The sequence below is a fragment of the Aulonocara sp. 'chitande type north' Nkhata Bay genome, linkage group LG15 (genome assembly GCF_057382095.1).
Source record: "Aulonocara sp. 'chitande type north' Nkhata Bay isolate Kocher_YH1m ecotype deep benthic linkage group LG15, A_spYH_male_GT1.1, whole genome shotgun sequence".
NCBI lineage: Eukaryota > Metazoa > Chordata > Actinopteri > Cichliformes > Cichlidae > Aulonocara > Aulonocara sp. 'chitande type north' Nkhata Bay.
In genome coordinates, this window is record NC_141358.1 from 39647929 (window position 1) to 39675649 (window position 27721).

Sequence of the window (27721 nt, forward strand, 5' to 3'; positions counted from 1 at the left end):
TTCTGTTTATATCAATAAAGCATTTTATTTTCAATTGTTTCAGTAACATGTCCTGTAACTCCAAACTGTAATTGGTGCATTAAAGAAAACTTTATTTTTCTATAATCTGTCAGGTGTAGTTCTTAGAAAGAAAATCAGAATTGGCAACAAACAAACAAAAATAACCTGGAATCAGAAATTGTGTGAGTGAATCTCTAGACGATACACATATAACATTTTTTTAGATGATGACACAAATAGGTTTGTATGTGTTAGCAGAGTACCAACAAGAAACTGATATACAAGTTTTTAGATCACACACAAACCATCACATGGATGTATTGTATGACACTTACAGTACAGCTGTTGGCAGAGGTCCATAAGACCAAGCTGGAACGTATGGTTTCATCCTTCCCTTTAATAATCCATCCTTTCTGGTACATGACTGTACTTTAAAAAATTGTACATGCTTTCTGATAGATTATCAATATCAACCATTTTATGTCATTTTAAACACTGTAATGCACTGAAACTGATAGTGATGTACACTGATAGTGGCAATCCCAGTAAAACTAATGTAATCATCATGTAACCAGTAAAGCCACTGGCTCTGTTAGTAGTAAAACAGAAAAAGCTATAAGGTGTTGAGAACTGAAGACATTCTTTTTATAGTCTTATCCCACGGTTCGTTTTCTCCTCGGCAGCGTGCTTCAGTGCTACATTAAGTTTCTGATTAATATCGAGTGTTGACATTTCTTTGAATCTGAGCAGGACTTCATTGAGCACAGCAAGAAAACTGAAAAGTGGGTCAGCATCCGCAGTCACGCTTTTGGCCGCAACGCTCCTTCAGAAACGTGTCTGAATGAAGTGGGTCTGTTTGGCCTCGGCTACACTGCAAACACGGGGCACAAACAACAGCCTTCAGTGTCGTCATTGTTAATCGTTATCTCTCCAATCCCTGTGGCCAGCTCTCTGCTGTCTCCCCCCACCCACTCACTTCTGCTTTTCTACCTGTAAAGACGTGTTTGAAAAGAGCTGTGGCTGACCCACAAAGTCCACGAAGAGCGATCCCTCTGGTTGCAAGAAAGAAAAAATACAAGTAATTGACAGAGATTAGCCCTCACCTGCTACGGTGTGATGTAGGCTGAACTTGGGACACTGAAAACTCGACGTGTCGGAGAATGAAGCGAGCCGAGGTCGGTCTACGCATTTGCTTCACTGCATTAATATTTCAACATCAGTTAGTGATTTGGGAGTTACTGCGTTAAATACTGTACACTACTTGGTGTACTTGATGCTCTTGTTTTTAAGTTTGTTAAACACATAAACTGAAACTGTAAATATATAAACAATAAACCTAAATCAAACGTCAACACTGCAATTTTTTCTCTCCACAGAAATAAAAGATGCTTCTCCTGTGACATCATTATTGCACTGCTCAAGAGCTGTCTGCCACATTGGATGCAGTTGCTAGGGAAACATATATTCCCCAACGAGTTGGCAGCTGACTCCTGGAAGTGGCTGGCTCTTGCTGCGTGAGCTCTGTTTCATAGAAGGAAACGCACCAAAAACCTCACAGTGATTGCTTTGGTTGCTCGCAGATTTCCACAGTTGCCCGTACTTACATGATGCTGTCTGCAAACACTCGCTAACTACTAGCAGAGCTGCAGTAAAATCTGGAAAAGTGTGGCGCACCTTTCATGTTGTCACTGCAGCTCAGGCCAATATGCTACCAGCCAAAGCAATTCCAAGGTTTTTGCCAACCAGGAGAGGAATACAGTTTTCCCAAAGGTTCCCAGCCTGTGTGACTCGTGCTTTAGCAATTATTTTTCAAGCAACCACTCACAACTCCTTCACAGCTCCCTCACGACCGCTGGTTGCCACACACCAGTCTGTACGCCTGTGTGGCTGGGGTCTAAGTCACATCCAAACTAGCAAACAAGTTTATGCGTTTGCGGAACATGAAAGAGCAGTAAAATCCTTCTGCAGTGACGGGCTCAAATCCCACATGGACCTGTATACATTACATCATAATGTCATGTGTGTAGTACCGGAAAAAACAACCTCCTGTTAATACACTACTCTGTACGACTGTAATGCAGAGCTGTTTTCACTCATAATGGCGACCTGTGCTAAAACAACTTCCACAAACACCACATCTTGTTGGGGGGTGGGGTCCCCTTGGCCAGCAGGGGGCAAGATATCTGACTGCGGTCACAAAAGGGAACTGCCATAAAATGAAAACAGTTGTAGTATCAAGCCAGTGTAAACCTCAGTCGTCTGGTATAGGGGTGTTACAGTTCCCATGATAGATATAGACAGGTCCATCGCAGCGATAATACAACTGAAATATGTCTCCGTATCCGTGATCCCTCCACCAGGTGCACAGCTGCCGGTTCCAGCCACACGCCAAGGAGTAAAACAGTTCAGGATGCTCCATTCCGATCATGGTAAAGAAGTCTTGATCACCCAGGTGGCCTCTAAAGCGATACTGGTCTGCTAGTTTGGCCACATTGCTGGGCTCCAACAGCTTATTGTAAAGAGCCGAGGACCTCATAGCACCTAGGTCCAACAACATCACACCGCTGTTGAAGCCCGGGAGGCCGTCAGGAGGAGGTTCCCCGACTCTGGTCTGAGGGTTCTCCTTCCGGTACTGCCAGAAAGTGTGCCTGAGGAAAAAAGAAGAGGTGCCAGAATAAGGATGGGTCTGCATGTCGAAGTGCATTTGGGCAAAATGTGTGTAACAGTCAAAACACTAGGTTGAATATGAAGGGTTGGAGGTAAGGGAAAGTTGCCTTTTTTCAGACTGATGAATAAACTGATGACTTCATTTGAAGAAGAAACATAAGTAGTCATGACCTTTTGTTTCTTTCCCTCATGCATTTGTCAGGAAAACTATTGCTGTGGTTTAGGCATCCCTATCAAATTTAGGGAGATCAGGATTTTTATGCTGCTGCTTGTACCATTTTTATTTTTAGGGAGTGGGGGTGGGGATGAAGTGTTTGCTTCAAGAAAGTACAAAATGCTCCTTCTGTGTACTGACAGCTGGTGCGAAGATGTTTCGTGCCAACTGAAGACGAGGATGAATGGAAATGTGCTCTTACTTGCTTGCTTGTGCACACGTACACACAGATACAGCTTATTCTTAGTTTGGGCCACAGAGGAGGAAAGCTACAGTAGATGAAATAGTAACGCAGAAACAGAAAACAAAATTAACCACTCATTTAATTTCTGCTCTGCTGACTTTTTGGATAAATAAATGCATGTGAGCGGCAAAAAAATGAAAAAGAATAAATAAAAATCACACACAGTATGCATTTGTCTTTCTCTGTGTGTGTGCAGTTTGATCAAATCTTGTGGGAGCAGGAGATTCTGAGTCACACTTTCGTATTATTGCTGACCTATATTTGGCAGCTGTAGCTTATCCTCACAGTTTTATAGAGTGTGGTGGTTAGTGACTGGGGACTTGGGGCCCCTGTGGAGTATTTATCATTTTAAAGACATTCACTGTGTCTACGTGCACTGCACGATGTACGTGCACTGAGATGCATCCAGAGTAAACATGGTGAAGTCAGGGAACATTTACTTTTCTGTTTTGCTGCTCTGAGGGAGTAAGTAAGTAAGTAAGTAAGTAAGTAAGTAAGCACTGAGTAAAATACATTAAGAACAATAAATTGCATTTTCTTCAGCATCATGATGGCCAGTAATGTATGACTTCTATCTTACTAGTTACAGACATGACAAATAAGGCAACAGGACACAGTCCTTTTTTTGGACAAAAATGCATTCCAGAGTTTATGTGAAGCTAATATTAGTCAAAATTTCCCTGTTCTTAGCTGTCAGCGAAGAACAAGAAACTGAGGGTAGACAGCAGGGTCAGAAGCTGGCAAACACCATGAAAGCATAGATCCATTCTGCGTAGTGTTAACGATTCGGTGGTGGCGGCGTACGCATCTTTTGATGGCTGCTTCCAGCAGAATAACGTGCCACATGTCACAAAACATCTCAAACTGGTTTCTTGAACGTGACAGTGAGTTCACTGCACTCAAATGACCTCTACAGTCACCAGATCTCAGTCCAGCAGGGTACCTTTGGGATGTGGGGGAACAGGAAATTCGCATCATGGACGTGTAGCCAACCAATCTGCAGCAACTGTGCGATGCAATCATGTCAACGTGGGAGAAAAAAAAAATCTCTGAGGAATATTTTTAAGCATCCAAGCACCTTTTAGAATCTATGATACGCAATGTTAATGGAGTCTAACCGGGCACTGGCAAGGCATATTCCCAAGAAAAGCCCTTTAAACTCTAATGAAACGTTCCGCTCTACGTTTGGAGAAGGTTAGAAAACTGAGCAAATAATAGAGAATGGCTCTCCATGCTGTGACACAAAGACTTTCTCTGGCTTTGTACCAGCACACTCACACCACATTCACTCAAAGTGAGCAAATAAGCTCACTAGCTCAGATTAGGGCTCATACTCTTCACACCTCCGTCCTCTCCTGCCTTGAATTTTCACTGCCAACCTTTCAAATCAAGTGTCTCTCTCACTTGTGAAAGAATGAAAAGCAGTAGCTGGTGACAAGGGCAGTCTGTGCTGCCATCCCCTCCAAATGCATGCTTCTGCTTCTTCAGAATATGAAACAGCCTGGTTTCTGATAACTGCAAAAAATGTGCTAACCGACAGAAGGGAGTCTGGGCTGTGCAAATGAAAAGTCCGGCCCTTTTCGTCTGTAGTTGGGATACACAAAAACACATTAAAATTCCAGGATGGATGCAAAAGAGACGCTTTAATAGAAGAGATGATAAAGAGCTTAATTTTAGAATAGAGTCATTAAAAAGCATGATTAAAGTCATTTAACACCGTCATGTTAAACAACGTTTGGCAATTCTGTTGACTGAATGAAGGCATCATGGTAGACTCGCTGTTCTTGATGATGATGCTGACCGCCAGATGCAAAATCTAATTTTATTAAGATCAATGACAAAGTGTTTCAGTGTCCGTGCTACATTAGTCATTATTTCATATTAAGCATTCGGTATCATCTTACAGCAAAAAGGGGAAACATGTGGGATGCATCACACAATGGAGCCTCAAAACACAAAGCTTAAAGAGAGCAATTCCCTCGCTGCTCATTGTGTGCGCCCGTGGCTGTGACACTTATGTAAGCATGTCTCCGGGGTTTTAAAACATTACGACGACAGCTGCAAGGGAAGAGGCACGGGGCATTTCTTCCAATAATGAACTTTTCAGGGGCAGGATGTGCTCTCAGTGTGGCTGGTGGGAGGATGTATTCTCCTGCATAATGCTCGGTCCATTAGCACCAAAACGCAGTGTGAGCTGAGAGCCCTCTCTCTGCTCGGCACAGGAAAAGAGGACGTGCACTCTGCCTCGCTAATAGCAAGTCTCAAAAATTTAAATATTATCAAGTCCATTAGCTAGAGGCCAATTAACAGGACAGCATGCAGAGATGACAAACAGATAACGGATAGGCTTCTCCAATGTTCACTCAGTCTGGGTTAAATGTAATTAAATAAAAGGCTTCTTTCTTTTGGGGTGCAGAGTCAGTGCTACTTATTTAATTTGGATCATGCATCCTGACATTACACTGGTCCTGACCTGTCGCTGCAATTGGAACAAAAACAAATCCTCGAAACAAAAAAAGAGAAAGAAAAACAATAAAAACTTGAATCTCTGTATTTTCTATTGATCTCAGCCAGTGGCTTCAGCAATATCCTCCAGAATTTCAGTGACGCAAAAGCTAACCGCTGTCAACACTTTCAAATTTCCTTTAAAAAGGAAAGAGGAGATAAATCAATTGCAGCTCGGGGAATGTGCTTTTAACCCCCACAAACTGCAAGAGTGAGTGAGTCACATGTCAGTGCAGAGACAGACACTGAGCTTAATGTGGAAAAACTTAAGTTGATATACGATTTCTTGGTATTCTGCTGCTGAATAAGCCTGTCCAGGCCCACAGGAGGACATTAGTGGGGATTCCCAGTGTTGGTAAACCACTGGGAAGAACAGAGACACCAGATTTACTGATTAGCATGCACACACAAACACTGCTTTTCCACTGATGGCACTTCTCCAACACACATGACAAGCAAGCATCAATCAAATCCTGAGAGCAAACAAAGCATTACAAACAACATATAAATGTGGCCGTAGAAACGCATTCGCTACAGAGGAATTTAACTTTGGTTGGCGTGAGTTATTAGGGGTTAGTGATAAGATTAATGCACAGGCATTGCAGAGAAGACGATATTAATATCACACTTGTCGCCTTCAATACCACGTGCACTTGAAATCTTAATCTGTAACTTCACGTTGACAAGATTTCCTGTACTTTATCATACACAAGCACTCTGTGTACGATGTGTAAGCCATGTCTAAAGAAAAGCCTGAGAAATTGCTGGAAAAAATTGGTAAATGGACTGATTCTTATATAGCGCTTTTCTACTCTCACGGAGCACTCAAAGCGCTCTATACAACATGCCTCATTCACCAAATCACACCCATTCTCACAAGCACTTTATCTACACTTAGTGCTTTCTAACGACATTCATACTCCGATGGATGCATCGGAGAGCAAGTTGGGGTTAGTATCTTGCCCAAGGATACTTGACATGCAGACTGGAGGAGCCAGGAACCGAACCACCAACCTTCCGATCAGTAGGTGACCTGCTCTACCTCCTGTCTACAGCCACCTTAGTGAAGGGTTTAAAAATAGTGCAAAGAAAGCAAACCTGTGACTTGTTATCCTTATTTGGCTTCTTTCTAAAATTAAACACTTTTTGATTAATTGTTTTATTAGCACACAATCTTCAAGAGCCCACAGGAAACCACCTGCCCGTGTTTGTACCAGTATAGCAGCTGCTCCTGCATGAAACTTCCCACCTGGACTTGGCTCATTGAGTCTCACTATCTCACACACACAGACATCGACACAAACACACAAGCACACACACAGTGACGTCCTGTTTTGATGCTGCACTGGAGTGGAAAACAGTGAAGTAGTCTAAACGGACCTGGTGTGTTTGTTTTATTATCTTGGAGAAAACTGGGAAAAAAAATCAGCTGAGGAACAAAGAGCCTGAAAATCAGGGGCCCTTGTTTACCTGTGTGTAAACACACACACACACACACACACACACACACACACACACACACACACACACACACACACACACACACACACAATGACTAAATCAGTGTACAGAGCTTGATGTGAATCTTCACAGAAATATAATTACCCTTTGCAGAAACACAGACCTCAACAACTGTGATTGGTCAGTTTGATAGTAATATGCAGTAGTGCAGCAGCAGCAGCAGTGATTAGCACAAAGCTTGTACCTTTCTGAAACAAAGTAATTATAGGCTTGCTTGCTCATTAGGCTATGCAACAGCTGGTATTTCGTCAATGTATCCATGCATTTGTCAGGTTTTCCTATCACTGTGTATACACTGAAGGCTTCTCTCCTTCATATGTTCCACTAAAAGTAACCATTTTTAAGATTTATTAGCGTGCAGCTCAGTTTCACTTCTGTGGGTGCAGACACCAGTGAGTACGTTAAATACTGGCAACCCCTCATAAGTATGGCAATGCAGCTACCCATCACCCTCCCAGCAGACACACTTACTATGTTGGTTTGTTCTCAAGTTATTGCATTCACAACAGTTTCAGAAAACTTACTCTGACCTTGAGGTCGAGGTCACTGAGATTCAAACTCATCCAAGGTTTCGAATAGATGCACCTATGAGCCTTTCATTCATAAAGTTCAGAAATGCAACGGTAAGAAAGCCAATAAAGGAATGCTGAAAAGACTGAGAACCTGACCAGACATCTGTTACCACATCTGCTTATTTTAACGCCTTTGTATGTTAATAAAATATAATGAGCATTTAAGGCAGTGTTTTAAAAACATGTTTGCAGAGCCGAGGATGACGGGAGGAAAGAGATTAAATCTGGAGCGCCACATCGGAGCGCTGGATCCTCATGTCCAAGAGGATTTAATAAATTTCCACTGCCTAACGAGGGCACTCAGAGTTTTGTACTGTATGAATCAAACTGGCGTGTTGCTGGATTCTGAGTGTGAGTGATGAACAGTTTGTTTACTCCTGGCAGTTCTGAGAGAGAGACAGGAGATAAATATGAATTGCAGGACGAGAGCACTTCTTAACAGGTGACTCATCGTGGTTCCTGCCAAATCCTCAATTATTATTCTGGCATGAGAGACTCAAAACAACATTTTCACCATAGTTGTCATAACTTGGCCTTCTAAGTCTGACCTCATAGTTATGCCACTTGCAGAATCTCATTTTAAGCCAGTTATAAATCTGACTTATAAATCGGAGCAAGTGTAAAGTCACAATCTAGGACATTCCTCTATCAGCAGGTTTGACAACACAGCTTGTAACACTGACATCATCTCATAAACTTTACAACAAACCAGATTTTAGATCGGACAGAGTATTTAGGGACAGTCCGCCAGACCTCTAAACCATTTGACTAACGTAGTAAAGGCCTGTTACCACATGTGGAGCCCTTTTCACTGTAAAAACTCTCCAAAAATTTCCATTTGAATTTCTGTATACGGGTGCTTTCAAAAGGACCCCTGCTGGTTTGACTGATTGTTTTATTCCCAGTGAAAAACGCTTCTTTTTCCTTCTCCACAAAGATTTTTTTCTTGTATTTGTTTTTTAAATCGTTTTCTGAATCTTCGCTGTGAAGTGACAACAATTATTTATGAACTGTGTTATTTATCTTCAGTTCACCTGCTGTTTCTTGTGTATCTCATTGGACTGTCAATCAGTGGGTTTAGTTTTCAGATTTCAGTGTTGGGGAATTTGTCTTTTCTTCATAGTTGGAGAAAAGATAAATGACATATTAGTACCAAGCCTTGCTGAATGGTGAAACATGCTTCTAGAAACAAATCTATTAACGTGAACCTTTAAATCGAGGTATAGTTAAGACCTGGGTAGCCGGTCTGATTGGTTCAGCTGAGGTAAAGTCCAATACACCCTTAATAAATACCAGATATGCAACAAGTGCTCGAGGTTCAAGTTTCAAGTCCAGATGACAATATGAAAATAATAAACTAGCAACACTACTTGGAAACGATGCAAATAAGTTAAGCGCATTAGGATGATGCTGGCACGACAGAGGTGAAATATGAGTCTCTGCAGATATGAGAGCCTCATTTCCCCTCAAAGCATTTCCCCTTAAACTGTGTTTGTCTCCAGTAAATGAAGTTAATTTCTTCCATAGCTGCCAAACACATAACAGAGATGTCTTTTTCCAAAACCCTGAAAAGGATGCAGTTTCATAAATCAAATTCAAATTAATTTCAGATTCTGCAGGAATTTCGCCTCATGTCGATATTTCACAATCCCAGCGTTTCATTTCGCATGAAAATCCTGAAACTACAATCAGAAAGGCTGCTTAATTTCCTGTTACAGGCTGCATTGCAACTTTTTCATTTGTGCTTGTATCTGAGAAAGACACACAGCGTTTAGGTTCCTGTGAATCAGTCTGGACACCAGACCTCTGATGTTCCTTCTCACTTAGCAACTGTGAGAGACACCAACTGTGAGCATGCATGTGAGGCGCAAAAAGGCTGAAATCCATCTGGGGTCAACAAGAGCGACTGAGATTTGTACAGCGTTTCAACCGGTTATTAATATTTCATTAAAAATGTGGTATGTACACTTACACCACTTACAAACGTATGTATGCACGATCCCGATCAATTCAAGGGTTGCTTGTCACCTTCAGGGACTTTATACTTCATTTGACAGAAGAATTAGCAGATGAAGATGAACTTCCTGCTTCCTGTCTTCTCTCTCTACTTTCTATTTCTCTCCCTTTCCCTTACTTTTTGTCAGGCCAGTGGATTAAATCATGTTAATGTCACACTATCAGTCGAAAGTGGTACTGGTGACCAAAACACATATAAAACAGACATTGATATGTATCCATATGTGTCCACATCTCCTCAGATCTGACATGGTCTGCCCACATTCAGGTCCAGTCCGAAAAGGCTAGGCAGCGCCTGTACCACCTCCGACAACTGAGGAAGTTTGGGGTCTCGTTGCTTTCTGTATGACTTTATCAGTGTCTCACATTATTGTTGAAGAGTTTTGGTCCACTCCTCTTGACGGTGCCCTTTCAGTTCATTGAGGTTTACCTGCATTTGTTTATGCGCTGCTCTCTTTTGGTCCCAACACACTATTTCAGCCAGGTTCAACTTAACATGAAATAAAAAAATAATAAAATAGTTTGGAACATTCCTATGCACCTCTGGGTTTTTGTCACAGCCGTGCGGCCCGGGATTCGAACCCGGGACCTCTCACACTCTCATCTATCCAAACGACATTATTCCAGATGTCTTGTGGTCCATTTAGATGCAGCTTTGCAAACCTACGCCGTGCTGCCGTGTTGTTTTTATAATAATAATAATAATAATAATAATAATAATAATAATAATAATAATAATAATAATAATAATAATAATGGATTGGATTTATATAGCGCTTTTCAAGGCACCCAAAACGCTTTGCAATGCCACTATCGAACCGGCGACCTTCCGGTTACAGATGTGCTTCCCAAGCCCCTGAGCCACGGTCGCCCCATTTTAGCAAGAAGAAGCTTTCCTTTTGCAACCCATCCAAACAAGCCACACTAATCTAACATGTTGAATGAGGCCTGTAGAGTCTGAGATGCAGCTCTGGGATTTTTGCAGTTTCATGAGCATCGTGGTCTCACCTCGGGGTGAATTTGCTGGCACGTCCACTCCTGGGAAGGAGTGTTAAATGCTTTGCACTTGAGAATAGTCATTCTCGCTGTAGAATAATGGACGAATTGTTTGGAACTGGCCTTATGACCCTTCCCAGATTGATGAGCAGCAACAATTGCTTCTCTAACATCACTGCTGACGTCTTTCCTCACTGGCACTGTGTTAAAGACACACCTGAACGCTCCAGACCAGAAAACTGACAAAACTTCTCAATTAATCAAGTGCACTTAGCCGTTTATGACCTTCTTATATGCTCTTTGTTAAATACATACTGACACAATATAGTATATGCTGTGTGCCACTGTTAATCTGAGGCTGTAGTTATCACATTTTTAGACCTGCTAGGAACAGATGAATTTCTTTATTACATCCAGACATACAAAACCTTTGAATTGAAAGAGGGTGTAATTTGTTTTTGTCAGACTGACACCTGAATTTTACTTTGGCACAATTTAAAAACAAAGTGAGGATGCTTTCTCGCCAAAAGTCAAAGCCCAGCAGTCGAGTCTCTCCTCATGACAGATGGTAGCCTTTGATCTAGCCTGAGCCGGAAATTATACTGACGTATTGAGCGAACACTTGAAAGCAAGAGCGCCGAAGTTAAAAGCAGAGAGCCTCACTTTTATTCATGTGCATGTCAAGATGCAGCAGACTGGTGTCAGTCTGAAGCTTCCAACGACTGGCAGGTTCAGATTTCCCTAGTAGGTGCTCTGTAGGTCTGCACTGCTTACCTGTATACTGGCTGCATCTCTCTGGTGATCCCTATAACTGCTCCTGGAGGAAACCGGTGAAACTCCTGAAAAAGGTCCCTGATGTTGGTCCTGTACTTCAGGTCCAAGTCAAGCTGCACTATGCGCGTCAGACCTGAAATGGAAACACAGAGGATAAATGCAGAGACTAAGTTGAACAGATAATGGAAATAGATTGTCTATTTTAAAAATGATCCCAAGAAAATGTACTTCTGAGTAAAATCTCCCTGAAGGATCCATTTCCGTGACCACTAGCACATCATTCAGCTTGGATAACAACATTTAGTGAGAGAACTGGCCCTTCCAGGAATACCGAGTTAGAGGAAATAAGAGCAGACACTGACAGAGGTTTTGCTCCGAGGTGGCTCGTTTGGCCTCTCTCTGTGCAATGTTAGCACTGACCTAGAAATGAGAAACATGCACGAGAAGAAAATGTGGAGAGGAATATGACGAAACGTGAACACAGTGGCGTAGCATGCAGAGTAAATGCTTAACACTGCATCTTGTGGTCTGGGAAAGAACCTGTAATAACAGTAACCAGGATATTCGAGCCCTCATCAGTTCATTGTTTCAGCTTCCTATATTATTCTGGTTGGCATAGTGATGAAAGGATGGGAAATGCTAAGGAATGAGGCACTGTGCTCACAACGTTATTATGAACTGATGAAAACTTGTGTCAACTTCGGATGTAAAGTCAACAATGAACACCTACAGGCTGTCGAGTTAACAACATCTAAAGCCGATGGACTGAAAAGATGTGGCGACTTTCTGAGATCCAGGACACTTCAGAACATCATTCTCGTTTTTAAATGTCTGGTGATTAAATGTCTCCTCAGTCTTACTAATGCGGTCGTACAATGAAAGACAGTGACCTTATTTATTTAATGTTGCTTAAGTCACTAGAAAAACTCAGCTAGGTCACACATAAACATATTTAAGTGCTTCTGTCTGTTAAAACAAGTGACGTGAAAAGACGATGGCTCAGCAGTGCGGCAGCAACCTGTTTTCTGTGCTCTCCAAACAAGGAAGCTGCACATCACAATGCCCGAATGTGCTGTGGCAACACAGAGGGGCTAGGAAGCGTAATCTCTGCGTGGTCAGCGCTGTTTGTTTGTACTAACATGGCTTAACGAGCATGAGTGTAACAGGAAGAGGGCCTTCAGTTCTTACAACATCGTAATGTGGTGGGTTTGATGTTGGACCAATAACTCAACACAAAGTCCTCTAAAGGTGAAAGCGGAGCTGCATGTTTTCAAATCAACATTTATCTTTTTGCATTTTTGAGTAATGATAACACAAAGAACCCTGTTGCAGCTCCTACATTGCTGTACGTCTTTATATTATTATCGTATATTATTATCTAGAGCAGGGCGATATGACCAAAAATATTTATCACGATATACATTTGAAAATTTGCGATAACGATATGACTGACGACATAATTGACACTAGACAAAATACTTTACAACTTCACAACTTTATTAGTGCAAACCCCCGCCCCCCCAAAAAAACATCAATGTATTTTCACTTAAACAAGCAGCTGTTCTTTATGTGCATTAAAGTTATATAAACATTTTACAGTGCAAATGCAAATTCCTCGCTGACAGTTTAACCAAAAGGCATTTCCAGTGGAAACTGGCCGACATATCCTCAGCATAACCATGTATAATATCCACAAAACTTAAAAAGAGCTTATACACACACAATACAGTAATATTATGTTGAAGCACAGTACGTATCACTCCGCGAGGCTCCGCCTACGATAGCCATAATGCTCCGACAATCCATCAAGCGGTGCGACTTCGTAGCTTAGCAAAGTCGCACTAAAACATTTGACAGATTCTCGAGCGCCGTGTACATAAAATCGTTTCGAGGTCAGTAAACACAACCAGAATTCATACATAAGGCACACGGAATTATAAGGGGCACTGTCGATTTCCAGAAAAATCAAAGGATTGATTTTAAATGCCCCGTATTTTCCAAACAACACGGTAATAACGACGGCCCGCTAGCATGCGCTACCAAAAATAGTGCTTTGTTGTGTATCTGACGGATGAAAGTTAAACCAGTTCCACACCAGTGAAGCTGCAGCATTTTTACAAACCAGTTCTGGTTCATCTGTTTCATTCAACGAGCCGCTTTCGCCCTCCACATTCTCCGTTGCCGCCGTGCTTTTTCCGCCATGTGCGTATGAAAACAAAGGCACTGCGCATGTGCGTTTTACCCATATTCTATCGCGATATTTCATTTTCTTATCGTTGCCCAACATTATACCGGTATTACCGTGAACGGTATGATATGGCCCAGCCCTATTATTATCTTTAATTATTTATAATTATGCTTTCATCCTTCTTTTAATTAAACAAACTATGTTCTTGTGCTGATTTGTAATTCCTTTTTTCCTCCCCTAATGGTCATAGTGATTGTTGTTCTCACTTAGGTCAACATCTGATGTGTTTAAATGTGCTACACAAATAAACTTGACATCGTCTTTTTCCCCCTCTACATCTAAACCTAAATGTATGGTTTATCCAACCAACATGGATTAAGTCCATGTTGGTCCCAAAGGCAGCTCTTGGGAAATAAAGAAACAGATCAAACTTTACTCATCTCATTCTTCTTGCTTCCTCCACTTCTGTACCATTGATTCATTAATGCTCAGATATTTGAAGTTTACACAGCTACATTCTCGCCTGAAAATATGTTAAAAGTTTTTTTGCGACCCAGAAAGAGAAATAAGAGTAATATTAAAACTAAGTAGCTGCCGCCATTGTTGGAGACTGGACTTGGCTAGGCCGCGCTATGAATACTGGGATATGGTTTTTCATTTTTGTTGTCCGGGTGGAAAACCAGGAGAAATTTTGGGAGAATGGTGGCTCCGGGAGATTTTCGTGAGGGGCACTGAAATTCGGGATTCTCCCGGAAAAATCAGGAGAGTTGGCATGTATGAGGAGCACATCATTATATACCAGCTAGCCCAACTTCAGTAACCCTACAAACGTCACTGCTGTTTAGTTTCCTGTCTTCATTTATGTTGGAAATGATAGCAGAGCTGTACGTTTGAACTGTTTCAGAAATCTCTCAGTCAGAACATGCTATATCATGTTTAGGTGGAAACTAGCGAGCTAACTTCCTGCTAACTTCTAACGCAGTTACATTTAATAAATTCTGTTTTCATGGATGCCTGGATGTTAAACTTAATTGTTACACCTGGTAAAGCAGCAACGCTGATCATTTTATTAAAGATGAAAGAATTTAGACAGTTTTTAATTCTCAGTGATGCTGCAGTGTTGATTTGACTTTGGGACCTGAAGTGACGGAGTTTAGGACCCAGATGACTCTGCGAGGCTCCTGACTACTGTAGCCGTAATCCTCTAAGCCATGCGGCTTCATAGCTCACCAAAGTCGTACCAAAACATTTTTGACAGATTTTTTAACGCTGTGTACCACATAAAATCGATTCGACGTCAGTAAGCACAACCAGAATTCATACATAAGGCACACTGTCGATTTTGGAGAAAATTACAGGATTTTAAGTTCGCCTTATAGCCCCAAAAATAGGGTACTTCACGTTTGAAAGCGGTCAGTGTACACATAAGTCAAAACTTCAATGAAACTTTTATGTGCATTTGCTTAGTTTGATTTAGAGATGAGGACGAGATTTGTTGTATTTTTGTTGAAAACCTCTCTTAATTATTAAATTAATTAATTTCTTAAACTTGTATGTACTAATCTCCAAACAGACTGAAGGCATCTTTAACGGTATCTTTATGTCTAAGATATGAAACATAAATTAAACGCACTCATATAAAAATAGTAGGAAACTTCTACATTGTTTGTTTATTTCAATTTAATTTTCTCTACATAAATAATCTTTTGAAAAGAATCCATCCCCGTATGATCAAAATACAAAACTCTTTTCCCCCCCAAACAGTTAAACAAAAAAATATTGTTATGTGGAAAATATGTGAGTTGAGGTCAATCTGGGCCAGGTGTGTGGGTGCTGCTTTCACTTATTTACTGCAGGAATAATGTCATTAGTGTGGCTTAGAGCCTGCCTGAGGCTCTGGTCAGATCTGGTCAAACTCAGGCACAGCAACAAAACAACAGAGACATTGTTACCTAACATGATATATATTTATTTATTTTTAAAGTAAGAAAGTGGGTCAACCTCATTAAGCTGTAATAATAGCCTTGATGTTAGTCTATTCGTATGAGACGCAGTTTTCTGCTTTTACCAAGATTCACTAGAAAATGCCACCAAAAGTACGTTTCCTGATTCAATATAAACGGTTTACTCCAAACAACGAGGTCCTACAGTCACAAACAATAAAAATAAAATGGAAAAACAGGACAACAGAAAGCAGCTGTACTGCGTTCACAAACTTCATTAAGTCTAAGTGACAGTATTTTAGGCTTGCAAACGGCAAAACTGTAGACTTGAAACAAATTCCTGAAAGTTACTCTCTGCCAGTATGACGCTAATAAGGTTAACATGTTAGCTAGATTGATGAACTCAAACCTTAACCCGTGCTGAGGATACTCAAGTCAGTTACTTGAACACAGAGTTTCTGGTGTTGTTCAGTGTGATAATACAACCAGCTAGGCTCCACCTGGGTTCAATTAAGACGCCTTCAAGACACCAAACAATTCACTGAAACTGAGCAGCATTATTACAAATCAGAAAACCTGCACACATTAAAATGTGTGATTTCACTGGCAGGTAGGTATACAGACACAACCTTAACCCTACTAAAACTGTCATCGATATGTGTGACCCTGTGTCAGGTCTTTGCTAGATTTTTACATGTTTCTTAATGACATGACTTTCAGATACTGTTCATCTGGTGTAGGTCGTTTTTCGGGCTTGCCGCTTCTTTTATTCTCCCCTTGTCCAGTTTCCTCAAATTTTTTAAGGACACATTGTACAACACGCTGAGATGTGCCAGGTTTTTGGCTGAGAGCTCGTTGGGAGTTACCTTGTTGGTGCAAAAATACCAGTTTAAGCCTGTCAAACTGTGTTATCGTTTTCAATTGTTATAGATTCAACTAAAGAAATGGGGAGGAAAAGATGTGTTCTTGCAATAGGCTGCTGCCTAAAACAAAGAAAAACTGGAAAACCATCTCTCAAGACCACTTGAAAAAAATGACATCTGGCATCTTGGAAGCAAAATATAAGCAAATGAGAGGTGACTCAAAATCACAGTTTTCAACAAAACCGCTGCTTCTTCCTGGGATTCAGTTATCATCTTTGTCACTTTTTCAAAGCGGTTCGCACATTAACAGTGTCACTTTAACCCTGTGTGGAAAACAAAAGACGAGGTCGCAGCAGAGACTCAAGTAGCAGCACGTTTACCTCTCGAGGGGACACAAAAGCACGTAACACCTTTCCCCTAAACAGAACAAGTGTTTAGGAACCTTGTCATTAATTAACAGCTTTCCATTGTGCAATTTTATTTCTCGCCTATTCTCAAAGGACAGAGAATACATAGATCTGTTTTCAAGACATTTAATGACCTGCATGCTACACTTACATGGTTTTGATGTCCTCATGAATTCTTTATGTTATGCTACTCTACTGTAGCATCAGTGTGGCGTAACCTGTACCTCAATTAATAAAAATTAACATAAGGACCTCAAATACATTTTGCATTTCTCATATGCGCTGATGAAACATTTTCATATTCAGACTGTGTACAGGAAAGCGTAACAGTGCTGACAATTTCCTCCATGAATTCTCTTTTGAAAACAGCAACAAATCTGACAAAACGTCCATCCTTCACACTTGTGCCACTAATCAGAAGCTTCTTTGTCTGCTGCTTATCTCACGCAGTGATGAGAGAAACAGTTACATCAAAGACTGGTGCCTAGAAAACAACCCTGCTGTAGCTTTGTGCATCACATACTCTCACCCCCACCTGTCCCAAAACTACCACATTATGCCCTTTCTAGATAAAAGCATTCTTTAAATAGAAATGTGTGACCACGTGGGCACACAGAGCAGACGTGCAACACATGGTTGATCAATAAGCGCTTTAAGGACACGATCTCCAGCGAGATTTTATTTGTTATTTGAATTATTCGCTTTAAAGTTTGAGCAGTCTAACAATTAGACAGTTGGATGAACAACGTCTCTTAAAATTACTTAAAGGCTCATCTCTTCAAGCTTTCACCTGAACAACTGCCATCACCAACCATCAAGCTGAACACGCTTCAGCTTCATCCCTCTTGTTCATGTTAGGATAAATTTAAACTGGAATACGGAGTAACGTTGAAAACATTTGAAAAATGTAAGCTGTTCTCTATTGTTGATCTCTACTGCATGCCCCATGCTGCACATCCATTGAAGTGATCCACAACAGTGCACAACAGAAGAGATCTCTGCCCACAGTCAGCACCCACACAGGAGGCACCGGTATGGACAGTAATGACAGAGCACATCCTTCCTTCCTCACTCCCCAGGGCCTCTGCAGCATGCCACGTGCATGTGAGATACCTGCCCAACCTGCTTTTTTCCAGCTGCGCACCAGCAAATTAAAGAAGTGAGTGACTGAGTTTATTTAAAGCTCGGTACGCCAGAGAACTAACGCAGACTTTTCTGACATATCGTCACCCGTCAACAACAGCTTGCGGCTCTATATGTGAAACATGATCTGTTATGTACATTTCTCTCCTCAAGCAAAGGAACAAAGTAATAACTGAGGCGACGGTTGCTGTCAGATAGGATAAGAACTAAAGGGACTAAATGGGATAAAATGTTCCACGTCTTACTTTCAGGCATGATGTGATGCATAGCTACGGACAGAAAGAAGATGGCGTCGCTGTAATAGGCTCCGGAGCCAGCGCTGAAATGCTTCTGCATGGCTTCCACAATAGGGAAGAGCTTCTGAGTCAGAGCCACGACGTCATGAAACACCACCTGCAGGAAAATATGAACAAAATTGAGTCGTGAAAGAAAGCTGGGAAAATAATATCGTTTTCAACAACTGGTGCAGCTTGAGGCCACTGTCTGCATTGGACAGGTTTAGTGAGCTCATCACCTTTAACTTCCCCCGCTTACCGTGTCGGTAACTGTCTACTCAAATGTTTATGTCATACTGAAATCCATTTACAGCACACTAAGCTATTTGGACTAAATTATGACAAATACTTGAAGCAGTGAGCAATGCTGAGCTACGCACTGTGATAAGGATCAGGGGTGCATGGGATATTTTCTAAGCAGAAGATCTGGACTTGAGCTAATGTGAAGTAAAGTAATGAAGAACCTGCCTATTAGAATGACCCAATGAAGTAACGCTGACTCCACTATGGAAGTTCTGCTGAAATCTTTCCGTTTTGGTGATTTCAGTTCAGACGATGGCTGCAAACAGCTGCACCAGTCCACGACCCAAATTCCATTAGGTGCTGCCTTCTTATGCCCAAGTTTCCCTTCATGCTGCCTCTGCAAGCTTCAAATCCCACAACATCTTGTACAGTAGATATCTCTACAGATTAGGGCAAGAGGATTTTAAAAAAATACACTAAGTAGTGATTATCATTAAAGTGTTCTTGCAGGAGGAAAAATAAGTAAGTCGATTTGGGCTGGGCTACTTTCTGTTAAGGCCAGACACGTGTCAGTGTGGCGAAAAGAAGTCTTAACCCGTTGCAATTACCGGGACTTGTGCACTGCAGGGTTAGACGACGTGCATAGAGGTTTTTAAAGTAGAATAGTAAGCAGAGACTTCAGATATCAGGTCCTTTTTTTCTCTCTTTAAAAAAAAATGAAACAGGCTCCCAGTTTGGATTTAGGAAACAACACTCTCTTACAAGATTAGACTTAAAATGATCCTCTTTGATAGCAGATATAGTTAAGACTGCATCAGGTGACCCTGAACCATCCCTTAGTTATACTGCAACAGGCTTAGGAAGCTAGGGGACTTCCAACGAGCTACTGAGTGCTTCTTTACTCACCTCTTTTCTCTCTCTTTGTGTTTATACTTTTGCATTTTATCATGATTAATGATTAAATGATTCAATTAGCAATTTCAGCTCTCTCCCATGATGTCCCGTTAGAGGTTTCTTCCTGTTAAAAGGGAGTTTTTCCTTCCTATTGTTGCCAATTGCTTGCTCAGAGTCTCCCCTGATTGTTGGCGTTTTCTATTCTCTCTAATATTGTAGTCTCTTCACCCTACAATATAAAAAGCCTTGAGGCGACTGTTGTTGTGAGCTGACGATATAAATAAAACTGAAATCTTAAAGCTTCAGGCAGAACATTTCATCTGTCGATAACTTGCCGTTTTAAAGCTGAACAGAGCAAAACAAGGATAGGACTGAGCAAATAAATAATACATCCTAAGGTAGCCCTGCCCTAAAGCCTCCCCCATCATAATTTACAGTTACAATTACATTGAATACAACATGAAAGCATTGACTGAGACCTTAAATCTATCAGCATTCACTGAGGTCACAGATTAAAGGAGCTGTATGGTGTTTTTCCCACTAAAGGAATTAAAGGTTTAACTGTTTTCAACATACAGACGATATTTGATGACCTCCCCAGTACCCTTAAAGACGAGCTCTGACACCACAGCATACATCAAAGACGTAGTTTTAGTCCATTAGTATAGTTTCTGGGTTTTCTCTCCGTTTTGGCCTCCCGTCCACACTGAGACGGTGTTTTGGCTGATGGAAAACGCAGCGTTTTGAAAACGCTCTTGAAAACGCATACATTTGGAAACGGTGCTTTCACGTTGCAGTGTGGACAGCAAAAACGCAGACTTTCTAAAACATGATGCAGTCATGTGACCAATTAAACTAAGATAGCAGAGGGCGTTATACAGCAGTTGTTTAGCCCTATTAAAGATTAATATCAGTCTGTACGTGCTCCAGATAGCTTTTCTTCAAATTCTTTAATTCTCACTCGCTTTTGCAACTTTGTACTTTCGTGTTACTCGCAGCAACAACTCCACCTCATTGTTAGTCCATTTTAAAAACTCGCTGCTTTTCCTCGACATTCTGCCGCGACGCTTCAAAGAGCCGGAAAGTAAATAAGCGGCAGACAGAAATGAGGCAGGTCGAATCTTCTTGCGTTTCACACATTAGTGATGTGCAATACCACTGATTTCCTTTTCGATCCGATACCAAGTAAAATCCAGGGTGGTATCGATGATACTGATCCGATACCGATACTCTGTACAAACACTTAATGTTTCATTGTATTTAATAATACAATATATAAACTGCATTATGTAATTGTAATAATAATATAATAATATGGCATCATAATGATTACATTACTTGCTCTTATAGCTTAATGATGCAGAATAATCCTATAGAGATAAAAAACCTGAAGTTGTGCACTATTTGAGCATGTTGCCTGCCTGCAGCACTAAAGGACTCTGTGAGAGACGTCTGTCTCGCCCTATCAGCACCTGTCCCTGTCCACTCCTCTTCGGTTCGCCTCCACATAAGCTCATCATATTCTGTGATATGATTTACTCTGAGGTGTTTGACGAGGTTAGTGGTGTTGCCACAATACCTCACTGTCAATGTGAACGCACAACTCTGAAAACGACTGAAAACAGTGTGGACGCGGAGCGTTTTCAAATCTATCCGGGCTAGTGTGGACGTAGCCTTAGAAGGCCGAGAGGCTTTCAGGAGGTAAAGAGTTAAGGGGTTAAATGTATTGTTCAGGTGGATTTGTGAAGAAAAGGAAAGAAAAAAAGGTCATAAAACGTCCCAGGTAATCTATATTGGTACAGGGAAACCTTATCAATTCCCAGTGCAGGCTTATGTGAAAGTACTAAAATACTGTGTCCTGGTTTAATGAACAGTAGTTATTTTTGCAACACACCCAGTTCCAACTTTCAAAGCCCCAAAACTTCACACTGTTGTGTATGTTTATTCTGACACTCGGACTCATAAAATCTTACCTGTGGCACATAAATGGAAAGCCAGAGAGTTTTCACTTTTGTTTGACCGACAAAAACCAAGCAGAGAAACTCGAGCACATCATTCGAGCTCTGATGTTTTAAAATATCAGTTGATCGAGTAATATTAGCAGTGAACTTGAAAGGCTGGACATGTTTGGCAGCCGCCGTGTTGCTTTTGAAGGCGTGCCAGGACTGAGCAAAAGTTCCTTTTTTGACTTCTGTGGCCTGACTTGAGCAGCGCTCCCTTCAGAGAGCACAGAGCTTGAAAAGATTCGGACTTTGCGCTTACTTAATGAGCAATAACATGTTTTTGAATGAAAAGCTAGAGAAATGATGAACATATGTAACATAAACATGGAGGATGGATGCTTACAAAGTGGATTTAATAATGTGGACACAAAAGTCTCTGTCAGTATGACATTAACTTCAGGAATATGAGACATTAACCTCGTCCTTGAACCTGAACTTTACAGGATAAATAGAAATCAGTGACCTCAAAAAGCCTTCTTGAGTTTTATTAAATCCATGTTATGAGTTGATCTTGTGTTTCCTAGATCCTCCTGAGCGACTTGTTATTGCCTTTTATGTCCTCTTATCAGCTGCAGAATACTAACACATTGTACAATGGCTCTGACACAAAAACACTGCCATTAGGACGCAGATATTAACCCAGGAATTATATCACAACACTGCTTAATTCCCGTGAGCTGTTAGCACTGCATGAGACACTGCTCAAGTGAGTTCCATGAAATATGGTTAGGGAGTAAAGTGCGTAACCTCTAGGCAGCGTGACTCTGCAGTCTCTCTGCTGCAAATGTCAAGTGGGCCATTTAATGTGCTGCTGCTGGGAAGCAATGTAGCCTAAAATACATACTCATCTAATCCTCGTGCTCCTTAAAGTTAAATCATTAACAGGAATGAGCCTCAAGATGAGCAGACAAGGATGTCAACACTGCCCTTGTCAGACCCCGAGGAGTCTCTGTCCCATCTAAACTGCTGGTATACGTTTCTGCCGCTGTCTCTAAGCAGGAGAGACAGCGGCTGTACTCGTGGCGGTGACGGCAGAAGGCAGTTTTATGATTCATGATCTAGAAACGTTTTGGTTTTTTTTTGTTTTTTTAAATTGCTGGTCTGGAATGATATTATGAGACTGATGAGAAAAAAAAAACGACTTTGAATGTATGGAGCGTGTAGCTTGGATTAAAAAAACAACAACAACAACAACATAAAGCACTGTCAAGATGTGTTTACATCAGACTAAAGGTGAGAGGGCACTGCAGTACAGAAAGTACAGAAACGTCTTCACGTGAGAGCATACTGAGAGGAAACCAGGGGAGAGAGGAGCATGAAGCATACGTGGCAAGCCAGAGATGTTTGAGATAATTGCAGATTTGGGGAAGAGGTGGCTGGCCTGAAAATCTGTGCACAGCAGATGAACAGTATCTGAAAGTCATGTCTAAAAGGGAAAAAAACAAAGCAGAAAAGACCTGAAACAGGACCTGAGAGATGGATCTGGTGCTTAGTCGATCCATCTACTGTTTACTAAAGCCTGATCACAAACAGTCTCAGTGGAAGGGTGGCTGTAATGAAAGGAACAGGAGGAAAAGGCTGAAATACGTCAAATTACACAAGAACTGGACTGAAAACCAGGAGGTCAGGAGAGAGGTACAACAGTGGAGCTGCATTTCAAGCGAAGGTTTTGGGGATCTTGTCAAAAAGTGATGGAATCGTGAATGCAGAAAAGTGCAGTCAGACTTTGCTCCACCATTCAAAATCATCTGTGAAGTCTCAGATTGGCAACTTTAGTTTTCAGCGTGACAACGATCCCCAACACACTGCTAATGTAATAAAAGCAAACATGGAGAGAAAAACACATCAGTCATCGATTGGCCTCCGCAGAGCACAGACCTTAACATTACTGAAGCAGTGCGGGGTCATTTTGACAGGGAGCAGAACAAAGAAGAACTCTGAATGTCCTTTAGAAGCCTGAAGTCTACTTACAGAAATGGGCAGACAACTCACCCAAGTGATTTCAGGCTGCTTTGAAGATCGAACAAATACTGACTTTGAAGCTCATTAGAATTGTTTTTCCCCTTCTATGCTGTACTTCCATGTGTGTTTGCACATGTTTCAATGAATCCGTGCACCCATTTTCCTACCCAAATATAAAGATATGAGTGGTGGCTCAAGACTTTTGCACAAAACTGGATCTGTACAGTAAGAAGGACATAGAACTGTGACAGAAATAGTAAATGCAAAAGGAAAAGAAAATACCCACAAGTCAGGTTTAGCATTTCCGCACCAACACAGAGGAACTCTTGTCTGACCAAGTCCCTGCTAATGCTTTAAGCAAATATAACCAAAAATGGGTTTTTGACACAACATTTTTCTAATATCCATGCAGCAGTCCTCTGAGGACTTAGCTCTGCATAGTAAAACTTGTCCACTAGAAAAGTCTGAGTACGGTCTGATTGCAAAAGAATCATTTGAACGGGATCCGATCCAGCCTGCAGCCACTAAACTGCCAAGATCCCAAGCCGAGCAGATCCCTGACCAATCCCAGCAGGAATGCGATCAGCCTAAGATAAAAGAGCAGTGGAACATCCACAGCAGAGGTTTTATAAGATGAGACATTCCTGAGAAAGGAGGCCCTGCCTGTCGAGGAAGATCTGAAAAGGGAGATTGTAGTTTGTAAGCCAGTTTATGATGGTGTGCTCTGTGAGAAATACAAAACAGGAGAAAGTGGGTAAAATATGCATGTAACAGAAAGAGCACAAGAGGGGGGAAATAATCCTGTTTTTTGGCAGGAAGAACACAATAAGGGAGGGATATTCCCATGTGTGAGGCATCAGCTTGGCAGGAAAACACTGCCCCCCTGTGTTTCAACTGTAAATAGCAAGTACAGCCAATGTGTTTCTTAAACGGAAGGATTTTTGATTAAAAGGTCAAGTAGCTTCACAGGAAGCGCACCAGTTCTATTTAGTGATTAGTCAAGGTGTTACAAAAGTTAGACATTTCTATCAGAAGCTCCCTTTAAAAAAAAAAAAAAAAAACCCTTCTCACTCATTCAGTGCAAAAATATAAATACCATCCCAGAAAGTGTGTGTGGATCATGAGCATTTTGGGCTCTAAAAATAGGATCTGCTACCCACAAGAAGAATTTACATAAACATATTTTCCCCTCCCCATTAGAAATAGAGATATCTTAGAAATATAAATCAAGCTGAACACAGTCTGTCAAGTGTTTAACTGCATAAATCACTTACTCCTTTGTTTTGTTATTAACAAACTAATATGTCAAAATAAATAGATACTTGGTCAGAAACACTAATAAATAAGTTAACGGCATTTACTGGAGTGAGTGTCGAGAAATACCTCGTATTTAAACGTTGTGTCAAGGAAAAGCTCCAGCAGCATCCTCTTGCCCAGTTCTTGGCTGGCCTGGTCACTCACAAAGTGGAGAACCAACACCTCTCCTTCCAAGAAGTGTCCGTGTTTTACCATGGACAGCATGGCCACTCGGAATTTATCCTGCAAGCTCCGGCTCTTGTCCACTTTGGTGAACATCATTAGCACGTGGTAATGTTGGTAACCAGCCTCACTGTCCGCTTTCCTGGACGTCAAAGCGTCGCCGTCTTCTTCTACACCTCGCTCTTCCCATCCTTGCTCCTTTGGCTCGTCCGGGTGCGAGAGCCTGGTGTCCACGGTGAGGTCTGCATCGTTTCTGTTGGTGTTGTGACTGGCCTGGGTCTGCTTGATCCTCTTTGTGGTGCTGGAGAAATTCTGTCTCTCTGAGCCAAAGTAGTAAAAAGCTACAACAGCGAGTGCAGCAGCCAGGAGAAGCACCAGCTGATAGGACCTGAATGTACTGATCCTACCCATGATTCTGGCTACTACCCTTAAGAAGCCCATAACTCCCTGCTGGCGTCATGAGAACGGGAGCGTGAGTGGGAAGATTTTCAGCATTTCATGATCTTTGATTTCATAGATTTTCCACATTCTCCTGCAAGAGTAACAAAAACAAACATCTGCTTTAGTTTTAAGCTTTGGCGTGGACCATGAAACTAAATATCACCTATCAGCCAAATCTAAGTGAAGCATTAAGATTGATGATCTATTCTGGCTAAGCCATTAAAAGATCTTATTTCCATGGTCTTATAAATTCATCTTTGAATGTTTTTCATTTTAATTTAATTTTTAATTATATAGCACCAAATCACAACAACAGTCGCCTCAAGACGCTTGAGCACTGCTATTCCAATCCTGGGATATGCAGCAAGATCCAGAGTAGAGTCGGTGTTGGGCGGCATTATTATATTTCAATAATATTAGCCCCCTGAAAAACTGACCATACCACAAACCACTGCTGTGCTTTAACTTTGTAATGCTCAAACTGAGGCTTGTCTTTCAATGTGACACAACAGTGCTGTCAGTTGAGAAAGCATCACGCCAAAAACAAACAAAATCAGTTTATAATTTAGAAAAAGAATTGTTTATGCCCACAAAGCAGGAGATGGATACACAAAGTTATCACAGTGTTTTCAACTGCGAAGAAACAGAAAAGTGAGAAGTTGCATCAAAAAATTCAAAGAGAGTCACAGAGTACAGAACAAGCCTGGCAGCCTGTGAAAGGTTTCAAAGACTCTGGAAAGAGAACAAGTGAGAGATGTGTCTAAAGACCCCAGAACAACTGCCAAGGCACGAGTGAATGACTTAGCCAAGTTGGGAATTGTATTCTCAAAGAAGAAAATCAGCAGAACCCTGCAAAGGAATTGGACTGCATGGTTGAAGATTAAGAAAAACTTGACTTCGGATGAACAGATATCCTTAAGACAGACTGAAGTGTACTAAGAATAACCCGAAGAAAGATTATGCATAGTAGAAGCGTGTCAGGTGAGAAGAAACTAGAGCACCGAAGTAAACATTACAGGCTGGTCTGCACAAAGCCTGTGGGTTGAACTGAAGACCAAAGTCCATGCCAAAAGACCATCAAAATCTAGAAACTCACCAAAGAGAAGAATAGGCTGCGATTGTTGAAAACTACAACACACTATTACCACCAAAAAAAAGACTATTATCATCAAAGGAGCTATTAATTTTGACCCCGGTAGTTGTTTGTTAAAGTAAGATCATGTAGACATCCCAAATAAAACTAGGGTGCTTGGAAAATCTGCTAAACATTCCTTGTCCTGTTTAACAGCACTTAGGAAATACTTAAAAAGGCAAAATCTTTCATATAGGGGCTAGTAATTCTGTGCTCATCTATGCGAGTGTCTTGATTTTAACATGTTATTCTTTGGATCAGTGCATTACATAAAGAAAATAAATCAAATTAAATATTGTTGTTGGGCAAACAGTGATTATATTCAATGTAAACACCAACTCTAACTCCAATGATACAAAATAAAACACAGAAGTGCATCCACTTGCCTGTCTCATGTTCTTGATCTCTGTGGTTCAACCATATCAGCTTATCCAGGGAGTAAGCTGTCCTGAGATCTCCTCGGTTTAAGTGGCAGCTTCTGTCTCATTTACTAAATTGCCTCCTCACGTTTTGAAAGATAAAACTAAGACTAACACTACGGAAACCTGTTGACATCCCGCCTAAAACGGGTGCTAAGCTAGCCAGCAACGTGCCTAGATGTGGGTCGTTGAGTAGCCACTACAGCGATGATTTTTCAGCACACACATCAAGAGAATTAATCAGGGTTTGCTTGTTAAAATTTTCGCTGTATATGCGCAAATCGCTGTCGCCTGAAAACGATTTGTGTATAATAGCATAGTTTAGGGTAAGGAGGTAATAGACTGCACTAACATCAGATGGAGAAGCCACCAGCTAACAGCCTAGCAACAGAATCATGTGACACAACCTTAAACACACCCACCTGGTTTCAGCCGTATTCCGACTCGTGTTGCCTTTATGTGGTGTAGGAAAAAATAGAGCTATTTACTCTCCAGTGCATTTCTCGTTTCAGCTTTATGAAACACTATTTCGTTTATTTTACAGAACATTAGTCAAGTTTATTTATATATCACATTAAAGCACAACAGACTTTGAGAATTACCTCAAAATGTTTAATTTCGAGATAGGCATCAATACATTTGTGTGCACTACCTTAGATTCCACCTTCAAAACCAAAGTGCCAGGATTTTATTAGTAACACAGTGCAGTCCACTATGATCAATATAATTTTACTCCATCTCTTGAAAAGATCAAACGTACGGCATATATTTTTGACCCTGTGACGACTGTATATGGAGGAAAAATTCTTAAGTACGATTC

The 27721-nt window shown here is 41.1% G+C and overlaps 1 protein-coding gene across 1 annotated transcript; it reads right to left on the bottom strand.

Moving 5' to 3' along the window:
* Positions 1–27293, bottom strand: xxylt1 (xyloside xylosyltransferase 1). The gene is made up of 5 exons (XM_086263389.1): positions 26869–27293; positions 24814–25441; positions 18299–18446; positions 11510–11642; positions 1–2648 (listed from the first exon to the last, which is right to left on the bottom strand). Exons 2-5 carry the CDS (start codon positions 25348–25350, stop codon positions 2252–2254), a joined length of 1215 nt encoding a protein of 404 aa, XP_086119515.1. The 5' UTR covers positions 25351–25441; positions 26869–27293; the 3' UTR covers positions 1–2251.
* Positions 27294–27721: the final 428 nt, after the last annotated feature.